Consider the following 12,231-nt stretch of genomic DNA (forward strand, 5'->3'; position numbering starts at 1 on the left):
AAAGGTTTTTCCATGGACCAGAGGGGGCCTGGTTCTGCATGCTGCCTACATCCTACAGATGGATCTTTGCTTGTTTGGGTGGCCTGGTTGCTGGCATGCTGCAGACCGGTGCCATTCCATGGACCAGGGGTATATATCAGGTGACCCCTGATATAAATGGCATATATAAATTCTGAGCGGCAGCAATGGTCTTTCAATAACATATATGTGCATGTAATGGTAAAGGCATCAGGCTAGAAACAGGAAGACCATGTGTTCTAGGCTTGTTTAGGCACAAAGCCAACTGGGTGACCTTGCAGGAGCTAGAGTTAAGGAGAAAAACACAAAGGCATAAAAGAAAAAAAAAAGTACCGTGTTTCTCATATAATAAGGCCAGGTCTTTTTTTTTTAAGCCCTGAAAAAACGGCTAGGCTGTCTTTTCAGGGGTGAATTAATTTCTCTCCCTCCATGCACCCTCGCCTAGAGTGCCCCATGTGCAGCCATGCCCGCCACCAGCCACTCCTAATGGCCAATCATGGTGGAGCGCAGAAGGCTCCCTACCCCCGCCAAGCACCTTTGCTGCAGACTCGGGTATGGTGCTGATTGCAGAACAGGTCAGCGGGTGGGCAGCAGCGGCATGGATGTCCGCCAGCAGCATTTCAGCAACTTCTCGGGCCTCCGTAGCTTCCATGGTTCCTGCCGGAGCTGGCACCTCTCTTGCGAGCGCCGTCTCCAACAACAGCGTCTGAGTCGCTCCCGCTTTCCCCCCCATCCCCGCAACAACAGGGAAAAAAACATTTTGAGGTACCATGGAAGCTACGGAGGGGGCTCTCCCACTCAAGAAGTGGCTGAAATGCTTCCATGGTTCCCGTCGCTTGCTGCCACTGCTGTTGGAGATGGCGCTGGCAAGAGAGGGACAGCTGCAGCTCAGCCTGGGAGCGCTTGGAATGCAGGAACGGGCTTCACACCAGAAATGCAGGAATGGGCTGCACACCTTTTATGGAAACTTGCAGAGCCCAAGGCTGGAGAACCAAGGGTAGCAGCGGCAGAGACGCTCGCTTGGCTCTTCTCATGCCCAACCAGCCGCTCGGGATTAAATGAAAATGCACCGAGTGGCACTCCCAGGTACCTCAAAATGTTTTTTCCCTGTTGTTGCGGGGAGGGGGAGGGGGAAGCAGGAGCGACTCAGGTGCTGTTGTTGGAGAGAGAGGCACCAGCGCCGGCGGGAACTGTGGAAGCTACGGAGGCCTGAGAAGCAGCTTAAACGCTGCCGGCGGACATCCATGCTGCTACCGCCCGCCTGCTGACCTGGCCTGCAACCAGCACCATGCCCGGGTCTGTAGCAAAGGTGCCTGGCAGGGGTAGGAAGCCCTTCGCGCTCTGCCATGATCAGCCATTAGGAGCAGCTGGTGGTGAGGCATGGCTGCCCCCGGGGTGCTCCTAATGGCAAGTCCCTCCCGCCCTTCCCTCCCATTTTGCTTGTTTTAAAATAGGCCTAAATTGGGGGGGAGTGGCTTAATTTCATTTTATGCCTAGAAAACATGCTGGGACTTCCTATTGGGGGGCCGTATTGTTGGAGAAACACGGTACAAATAACAAATGTATCTTTGACATTGTTATGCAGCCCTAACCAACTTGGAAGGAATAACTATAGAATGCATTATACCGCTACAGTGGTACCTCAGTACTCAATTGCTTCAAAACTTGTCAAATTTGGTACCTGATGCATTTTGACATGAAATGTTGTTCCAGTACTCGTCATTTCTTTGGTATTTGATGCATTGAGATAGGAAGAGGGGGATGGCTGCAGAGAACAGACAGGAAGTTGGCCATGCCAAAAAGTTGCTGCAAAAGGAAGTGGGGGACAGCTGCAGAGGTTAAACAGGAAGTTGGCCATGCTGGGAAGGTCACTGGTATAGGAAAAGGGACAGACAGGAAGTTCTTCCCAACTGAAATAAAGGACATGTGGTGAGTCATGTGGTTTGCTTGGTACTCATTTTTTAGTACTTCTTGCATATCCCGGAATCAATTAATGACAAGTACCGAGGTACCACTGTACTCTAAAATCTTCCCTGATTTCCTATTTAATTCCAAATAATTTTATATGGCTGGTATCTATAAACCTTTAACACATAGTCAACTATTGCTTCTATCAAAAAATCACTTATTTTTATTATCAAAAGTATGAAATCAAGAAACAAGTTTTGTTGGCAAGATTATGATTCAGAATATCAAAGACGCTGTGCATATTTTGTGGCTCCACCTTTATGTTCAAATTTTCAAAGTATCTCATGACAAGAGCTTCAAGATTGGGAAAGCTATTTTAAGATCAGGTTAGTACAATGTTAAATTATCCAGAATATTTTTTTTTAAAGTTTTGTCTTCAGATTATATATAAAATCAATTTAAAAACCTGCAATTTCTGCATGCCAGAGGTTAATGCCCCTCTATATTGTGCAAGTAATCTGCAAATAGAAACAAGTTTACTCAGCAATCAGTACCACACTAATCAACACTCCCGTAGTTACATTGAATTGTGCATCAGAATCAGCAGCAATTTTTGTTAAGAACCTGAAGTATTAGGTTGACATTTTAGAAGTGTAGGAAATATTATAATCTGGAGTAAAACAGAGCTTTTATTGGGAAATACAGATATTTTTATTGCTTTGTATTTGTGTTAAAGAAAGGCTTAAGTACAATTTATTTATAAAGTTTACTTTGAAGTAATTTTTTAGTCTAAAACAAACTGTAAGTTTAATATTTGGTTTAGTATTACTTATTTATAACAATATAAATAATCCTAACTTTTGTATGTAGCATACAATTAACGTTCAGTATCTTTATGTTCCAGAAGACAAGAGAAAGGTTTTCAAAGACAAGGATTGGAACCTTATTGTGAAATGGTTTTACTAGGGCTGTTCAAATCCTTTAAGAGTTACTTCACAATATGTCGGAGTGAAGGTGTCTGCAGGGAAACTCAATGACATCCAAATGGCATGTGCAAGTAAGGGATTGAAGCTACATTCCTTTTTAATCAAAATAACTGTGCAATGACTGCAAAAGCAAGGTGATAACTGCAGCATCACTATTCTCTTAAAATTTTAATTTCTACTAGTGGGGGATATTATTTTTTTGCTACATATTAGCAAGATTCTATTAATTGCAATGGTTTCAACTCAAAACTAGCTGTGTTCCCAATCCGATCATTCATTGGTTACCTGATGTGTGTTCAATTTATTACAGCCTTTTATGGTCTCAGCCTTTGGAACTACAATCAACATGGCTGATATGGCTTAACTTCATTAACCAGTCAGGTTTTGTTTTATCCCTTTTCAGATAATCTATGAAAAAAATAAGTCAGGCCTTGCCTACATATGTAATAGAACAGAGACATCAGTTCTTTTTAAGGCTGAAATGAGGCGGTATCTTGCTGATGTTCCTGCATGAACAGCATTTAGCATCCCTTTATCCTGTGGTCAGAATGTACTACCATTCACTAAACTGACTGGGGTTTATTGAAATGGAAATCTACAATATCTGGAGCAAAAGTTGGGGGAAATGGCCTATATTTTTCCTCTTTAGAGCATTTTCATGACTTATCAGCCAACACTGCAGCAATTCTCCAATTGAATCTCATTTCCATCTTATCTTTATAATATCTGTTAAACATACTTCAAATTTCTATTGAACTAAGCTTCCTATTTAGTGGGTGGTTTTTAAGCAAGTACTATAATTCATATATTTTTAAATCATATTTGAATCTGTAAACATTGATAATAATCTCAAAGAAAATTATGTACACTATTACAATGCTGAGGGAAAAGTTTAGAAAGTCATACATGTGAAGTATCGTTTTGTGCCCCCTAGTGGTATATTAAGCAAACTAGATAAAAGAGAAATGTTTAGTTCCATGTAGTTTCTACCTACTACTATAATTTATGAAAGTTATTACAAAAGGAATCCTCAAGCTAGAAAATTAATATTTTGTAACTTTGTGGCTGATATCTGATTACCTACAAACAATTTTACAGCTTTTTTATGTATTGTCAAAGCTTTAAAACAAAAACTGCTCAACTATTATAAAATCATGTATCAGCCATGTTTTTTCCCCAGCTCAGCAAAACAATAATCTTAGCAGTTTAAAATGTTCAATATATAAAACTATTTTAAATTAACATAGCAAATCAAAACATACATTTTAAATGTGTGCCGTATTTCTCAAGGCTTAGAACAGTATTTTCTCCTAATTTCGGTCAGTTCACTGCTGCTGTGCACTGGACTTGGCTTTGCATCTTCAAGCCTGCTTCCATAAGCTATTCATCTTGAGAAGGTGTTACAGGCCCCTCATCATGGCAGGAGTCTGGATTATTTGGCAATTGTGTCTGGATTGCTCATAAGAGCTATACACATCTTTGGGACCAATCTTTTCATATTCTCATTTCTCCCTCAGCTCTGTCACAATCTACACCACAGCCCAGCATTTGTAAAGAGATGGCTCAGTATTTCAATAAGGGTGGGACTGTTACAGGAAATGGGAAAGATGGATACTAACTATCCAAATAACATACATCCCTCCTTCCATAGGCATTAATTCATTTTATAATTATTTTAAAGGCTAATATAGTCAGTAATTTAAAATGCATATGTATGTAGGTTTTTATATGGTTTCTAGCTGATATGGTATAGACACACACAAACATATAAAAATGTCATAAGTCCACATTAGAACAGAGGAATCTCCAGAATTGTTTTGGTTGACACTCAAACCCCAAGACTAAAATGGTGGAAAAGGTGGGCACTGCAAATAATTTTTGACTGCATTCATATTTTTGCCTATCTATTTCTTCTTTAGTAGAAAGAAAGAACTATCTTAAATTCAGTGATACCATCTTTGCAGATAAATATATTTTAATTCAAACCCTCACCTCATACAATAAGTACAGTTTTTAATTTTAAGTGTTGCCACAACTTTGCATCCATACACCTTTTGGAGAGACTGTAGGAACCTGTCTTCAAGTAAAAATACCACCTAACATCAAACAAGTTTAACAATGGCAATTCTTAGAAGTAAGACTTGTTTGAACAAGAATTTCATTAACAAGAGCACTGAGTCCAGATGACAGGAAGTAACTGTTCCACTCGATTCTGCCCTAATCAGATCCTGTTTGGAATACTGCCTCTGGTTGTAGTCACCAGATATCAAAAGGTATAGTGACAAACTGGATTTTTAAAAAATATTGGAATGGAGAAGAAACTAGTAAATTGGGTAATTATATCAGTTATAAATATAAAAAATAAAGTGACCATGTAATATTCCATTCAGATGACAAAGTAGAGTTTATTCAAAATAGTGAAGATTAACCAATTTTTATAAAATTAACCAAGACTTTAAAACATTCTGATAAATGTATTTCCAACCCCACTAAAAATTCTAAGTATTTCAAGATAAAGACATTTTACATTACATTGAGAAAAGTAACTTTTGGTACCCTTAATTGCAATGCAAACTTAACAGCATTATAAGTCATTCAAGTTAAATGTCACCCTTGCAAAAAATGAATTCCTTTTTAAAAAACTGTGTATCAACCTTCAAAGTAAGACAATCTATATCAACATGGCCTATGTGCTTCTAATGAAAAACACTGTATTTATAATTTGTTAGTTTACAATCCAGACAACATCAAGACATCTACCATGTTTATTGTCTGTGAATGCAAGCTGGAATTCTGCCCTGATCTACTGCTCTGAATCAGATTGTGCCTCCAGGCAAGTTTACAGTTTGCATACAACCTAAGCCATTGTGAGGCCTGTGTCAGGGAGATAACTGAAATCTACAGCTGCACAGTTCTGCCAAATAGAGATTCCTGGATGGTTTGTTTATATCCGTTTCTCAGCAGCTTAAGCATCTGACTATCATATTATCCACAGGCAAACACTAAGCTAGAAATTTTAGCATCCTTTTATTGCTTTGGCTGTACTTAATGTTCTCTTGCTTTAAGCAATCATAATACTAACTTGTGAATTAAGTAAGCCAACAATGTTCCAATTCTAGCAAAGCGCTGCATATAAATGCTTTTATTTGGCCCAGCACCCAATTATCTGAGATAAATAATAATGGATAAGAAAGGGGAACATACAGACTTCAGTAACCTAACTGGTTATTTTAACTGAAAATCCTATCTATCATAGGAAGAATTCCTATTACTCTCTCAACAGATGGCAGCACTTATTGGTGTTACAATGTTTTAGGGTAGGATTAGTCACAGTTGTAAAACTGTTAACAGTAAATAGATACTCATCATTTCCAGTCTATCAAGTAACAGGGCTTTCAAAATAGAAAACAAATATACCGCCCACCCAAAAATAACCTGAATCTTTTTGTTTCCAAACTCATTTTTACAGAACTTCAATTCACATGTACTCCATTGCAAAAATACAAGAATAAAAACTTTCTAACACATTACTATAAAGCACTAAACACTGTGAAACTTACCAGTTTATAGCTCACCTATTCATTTTAAAACTGATGTATTACATATATGAGTACATGAGTTCTGACAGTGCTGCCTTATCTTTTTAATGAACACACCTTATTAAATGTTCTTCTACATTGTTTGAATTTAATGTATTTTATTTGTTTTTATATAAACCACTTTGAGATCTCCAACATAGGATGCAATACATATTAAATAAATTGCTTTTTTTTTTTACTTTGAAAAAGAAAGATTCCTTTACAACCCCTCACACACCTGTACTGGGCAAGTGGCAGATAAGCAAGCAAAGCTTCATCTGTGCATGCACAGGATCTAAGTGGCATGCAAAATCATTCCCCTCCCCCCATCCTGGTCCATGGAAGACATTTTTTCTTCCAAAACCGGTCCCTGGTGCCAGAAAGGTTGGGGGGGGTGCTGCTTTACATCAGAGCATGAAAGCCTACTGAGTGACTTTGGGCCAGTCACACTCTTTCAGTTCAACTCACTTCACAGGGTTGTTGTGAGAAAAAAAGGAGGAAGAAATATCTTAATCAGCTTGTGTTATTTATAAAAGAATTTTTAAAAAAATCTAAAGTAAACCTAAAAAAATAGGAACTTGGAATTTTAGAATCACAAAATTAGACAAACTATGATCCTTCCTCTGCATAATACATTTTTTAATATACAGTTTGCTAAATAGTCCAGAGTTTGGCAGTTCCAAACAATATTTAAAATGTGAAGTTTTATTTATCCTACTTGGAAGTGTACCAGATATATCAGACTTGGTTCAAAAGCAAGCAAATCTATCATTGCATATTTTTTTAAAATGTAGAAACTCAATGCCATAAATTACCTTTCCCTCTCCTAACATAGGGAGAATTTCTAAACTACACTAATATTAATTGGCAGAATTAGCCATATGCAACTCTATTGTTATGAACAGAACAAAACAGTTATAGAAAGCATAAAACTTTCATACTTTGTCCACTTCTTAACTGCAAATTAATTATCAGAGTGATGTTGTTTCACACTTTATTTTCACTGAACTGCTGAGTTCAGGTCTGGGCCAATCTTCCACATCATCTATCACACAGGCTGCTCAAAGAATTCAGGGTGTGCCCTCAAAGCGTCTTAAACTACAGTTATGTGATAAATAAAACACAATTGGCTGGGTTTATTCATTAAACCCATTAATCCAGAAATATAGTTTACCAACCATATTTGAATATTATATCGTGCCATAAAAGAAAGTAGCCTTTTTGTTGGAAAGCAGTTACTCCACTATCCACAAGTCAAAGTAAGAACATGAAAAGAAAACCGAGCAGTTTATACTCCATGACCAGTGGTGAAACTCATTTAATAGTCAAGCAAACGTACACTTCACAGAAGTTCTATCTCAAAGTCATGAAAGAAAAGAGCACCTGATAAAGCAGCTGACTTATACCTTGAGAGCCAACATCCTATCCTTGCCTACTCTTTTCCTACAGGGCACCAGAGCGACCCCTCTCTGGAAACCCCACCCTTAAGTCTTCATCCGTAGTCACTACTGGAGATATACCAAAAGACAGTATTTTAAAAGCATAGGGTCCCGGACTAGGGCAAGTATGTTCTTTAAAATCCAATTCCGGGACTGGACTCCGGCTCGTGTGAAATCTATCCAGTACAACTACAATTGAGCTTCCATTTAAAATCTGCTCAAAGGGGAGCTGCTCGGTCGCTCTCCGCTCTCTCCCTACCATTAAACCGAAACGATCAAGATAATAGCTAAGAAAGCTTAAGCTTCTGTACATGCCCAGCAAGCCTGCTTTGATGGAAAGGCTTGAGGTTCACCGTTTCCTTTCTCCCCGGCTCCGAGGCAAGGAGACTTCCCAACCCCCCGCACTTCCTTTTCTGAAAATATGCCTCCTCTGCTTGAGTCATCCGCGCCACTTTCCCCCCTTTTTACAGCCGGAGCGCTCTGCATTTTCTCCCCCCTTCCCAGAACCGTCCCAGCTTGCCAGGCGAACCTCCCTTTCCATCCCACCAAGCTTTCTTTCACCACCCCGCTCCGCGGCGGCTCCCGTCCCTCGCTCACCTGGGGAAAGGAGCCTTCCCGGCGGTGGTTCTTGGGGTTGTCCAAGTGGCTCCGATCCAGCATCAGGTAGAGGGAGAAGATCACCACGCAGAAGATCGCGCTGCCGAATATCGTGAACTGCCGGCTCAGCTTCATCCCTAAGCCAGGCGGAAAACAAGCCGAAGAGATCAGCCCCGCCGCCGGCTCTCCGACGCGCACCAGCCCAACGTCAACGGCCGCTCCAACAATCAAGTTCTGGACACGTTGGTGAAAAGTCCCGGCCCCGCTGCCTACCCGGCGGGTAGCTGGAAGGACGAAAGTTCCTCCCGGGGCCGGACAGTTTGCAAGCGGGGCCGGGACCAAAAGGGTCTCCCGAACCCGTCTCTGAATGCAGCCGCCGCCGTAACTCAGCTCAGCTCCCCCCGCTCGAGGTGAACTAGACGGCCGAAAAGGCGACCAAACCGCGACCGCGAAAAGAGCCCGTTTGTAAGATCCGCCCGGGAGTTTCCGGAGTGGGTGCGGACGCTCCTCGCGCTTCGTCGGAGCGGATGGAGAGGGGCCCGGCAGAGGGAAACCCGACCGGGCTTGCGACACACCGAAACCCCGGCCGCCAACCCTGCCGCGCCAGCTTCCCTCGCCTCCCCCGAGCAGGACTGGCGGCAAGAAACCAGAAGCAGCGGTTCCACAAACCCACAAGGCGGCGCGAGGAAGGAAACGGGGAGGAGCCTCGTCCCGTCCTTCCCGCCCTCCCGTCGCGTAGCAACAGCAACCGCGGCTATGGCGGCAACCTCAGGCTGCAGCCGCCTGAGTGGCGGCAAAGCTCCAGCGAGGGGCGAGCACAGGCTCTGCGGTTAGACCCCCTCCGCCCCCCTCCCAATGCCGCTTAGCTAGAGCGCGGCGTGCGCCGAGGGCTATAATTGCCTTCGCTTTCGTATATGGGCGCCGCTGCTTCTCTTGACTTCCTTTTGTTGAGTGTCTTGTGACTAGGACAAGCTTCCACAGAGCTCGGGATGCGTTTGTGAGGAAGCGGGTCCCGCAACACTCGAGAGGGTTGGCATAGCGACGCTTGGGGCATGTGTGTGCCTGCGGACGGGCCAGCGCAAAATCGTGCAAGAAAGGAGTTTGGCAAGCGTGTCGGGGCGACAGAAAACCCCTTTTGTACACTCGAAAGGCTGGGGAGGAAGCAGTTGCTGCGGCTGCAATTTCTCTGGATGTATTTTTTCCCCCCAGCTGTTACTACTTTGGAGTTTGCACGGCAGATGTGGGCGGCGCAAAGGCCCGGGCATTTCTCGTCTATTTTCAGGCTAGATAGAACAAGGTGTCCCCTTAACGCCTGATGTTTCCTCCTACTCGTTCTTTATCAAGCAATGGGACACAGATTGGGGCGTTTTCTTTCTCTTTTCTTCAGGATAATAATAATATAATAATAACACACCCACCATTCTATATTTGACATGTTGACATATTCGCCAGTGACAGCTTATAGCTTCGCTCCAGCCCCACTCTAAATTGATTTAAGAAGATAAGGATAGGCCTGCTGAATCAGCCCAAAGCCCGTCTTGGTCTGTCATTTCTCACACTGACTATGCTAGATATCTCTGTGGTGTTTGTAAGCACCTTTTTTACTGCCTTTACTCTGTTACTTGGTGTGTTTGGAAACTGAATTTTCAAAAGTAGTAGCCCTGGTAGACTCCTTTTCACAAACGTATCAAATCACTATAGTGGTTCATCATCCCATTTTGTGGTAGTGAATTCTGATTAATTAGACTCTGCAAATAAATTCTTTTGTACCTAAGGTGGTATTCTAGCTACCATGATTGGAAGACCCCTGCTTTAGTTTTTTGAGAGGAATAAATATCTTTCTGTCCACCTTGTGCAATTATGGTAATGATTTATACAGCTTGATCATGCCTCCCTCAAATAACTTTTTTCTAACCATAAATTGTGGGTTGGGGTTGGGGGTTTTGTGTGTGTGCATGCGTGTGCACTTTAGAAGATCAGTGTACCAAAGAATACTCAGACTTTCTGTAGATGGCTTACCTCACAAGGCTTCCTCAATACAGAAGAAAAACTTTTCTAGCAATATCTCTAGTCTATGTAAAATTTGGCCCATGGGGGAGTGGGGATTGGTGATTGAAGGTTTCCTTAAAAGCTGGGATCAAATTACAAACTAATTACATCCACAGCATACAAGGAAAATCGATACAAAATGTTCTACAGATGGCACCTTCCTCCCGCTAGATCAGCAAAAATGTTTAACTCAGGCCCAAATTGTTGGAAATGTGGAAAAGAAAAAGACCTGGTGGACATGCCAGCAAGTGAAAAAATATTGGAATACAATTAGACAATGGATAGAAGAAATCACGAATCAGAAAATTGAATTTAATCCGGAAACTTTTTTATTAGGTATTATAACACAAAAATGCAATAAAACAGATAGATATATTATGTTACATATATTAACAGCTGCAAGGATTTCGTACGCACAACTCTGGAAGGAAAAAAGGGTTCCACTGGAAGGCATGGTTATTTAAAAAATAATGGATTGTATAGAGATGGACAGGCTAACGATGACAATAAAAGACAGAGAAGATTCAATTTATTATAGGGCCTGGGATGCCTGGTATGAGTGGTTTAGAAATAAAAAGAAAAGAAAATGCCAATTAGGAAAAGAATGAGGGAATATGTAAATATGTAAATATACCATGGAGAAGATTGAGATGTAAGGATAAAAGATATTGATTTATAGTAAGAGAAAGATGCAATGGTAAAGTAATAAATAAATACATATACTGAAAAATGTGAGGAAATGTAAAAGATGTCGGTGTTGATAACAATGTATAACGTTTTATTTTATGTTTTTTAAAATTTGGAAACAATAAAATTTATTTTTTAAAAAAAGTAATTATAATTTAGTTGTTTACATATGTCTGCAGCAAGTATTTTAATATCTTGATATTAATCTTGCAAGGCCAAGCCACAAAGTGGATGCAAGATACCTGGGCTATCTCTTTTGCAAGAATCTGTCTTTCTCTCGCCGCAACCCCTCTTTCTCTCTTTCTCTCGCTCTCACTCTTGCTCTCTTGTACTTTTACTAATTTCTTAGAAGACTCACTAGTATCAGTAAGAAGCAAAAGTAGGGATGAAAGATTTTAGCATAGGTATATAACAAAAATAAATCCCTGTTAGCCATTTTTATTGAATTATAAGTATTACAAAATATAAAATACAAAGTAAATAGAAAAGTATTAGGGAGAAAAGGAGAAAGAAAAATGAGGAAAGAGAAGAAAGAGAAAAAAAGAAAAAGAAGCATTGACTGTTATAGTAAAATAAGGCATTAACATCAAATCACAACTTTTTGCTTTTTCATAATAATATGAACAAGCCATTTATATAATGATCTATCGGTCTAATCAGTAAACCCCAAAGTCAGAGTTTCATTCTTAAATCCTTAAATGGATACGGGAAGAGTTGCTCCAAAATATGTATCCCAATGACAAAGCATTTGTACTCAATGCTTGTTAGTGTAAACATAATTTTTGCCCCACCCAAACAAAACAGAGAAGCATAGGGGAGATTGAGGAAAAGAGGCTGCGACTTCACAAAAATGCAGGCCAGTTGGGAAGCAGGGTATAGCTCCACATGAGTGTAGGGAGGCTGGGGGGAGCAGTGGGTTGCTCTTGATTTGCATTGACTTAGTTTGTGGCAAGCTGACAGGGAAGGTCA

At 40.8% G+C, this 12,231-nt stretch overlaps 1 protein-coding gene across 1 annotated transcript in view; it reads right to left on the reverse strand.

Moving 5' to 3' along the window:
* MAN2A1 (mannosidase alpha class 2A member 1) overlaps nucleotides 1-10,366 on the reverse strand; it is a 61,919-nt gene extending 51,553 nt beyond the window's left edge. The window contains exon 1 of the mRNA XM_026673095.2: nucleotides 8,527-10,366. Within this exon, the coding sequence (XP_026528880.2) occupies nucleotides 8,527-8,661 (135 nt within the window). The 5' untranslated portion in view covers nucleotides 8,662-10,366. The remainder of the gene's footprint in view (nucleotides 1-8,526) is intronic.
* Nucleotides 10,367-12,231: the final 1,865 nt, after the last annotated feature.

Source organism: Notechis scutatus, chromosome 2, assembly GCF_049901735.1.
Source record: "Notechis scutatus isolate UNSWTSFEM ecotype Mainland chromosome 2, rNotScu1.2, whole genome shotgun sequence".
Lineage (NCBI taxonomy): Eukaryota > Metazoa > Chordata > Lepidosauria > Squamata > Elapidae > Notechis > Notechis scutatus.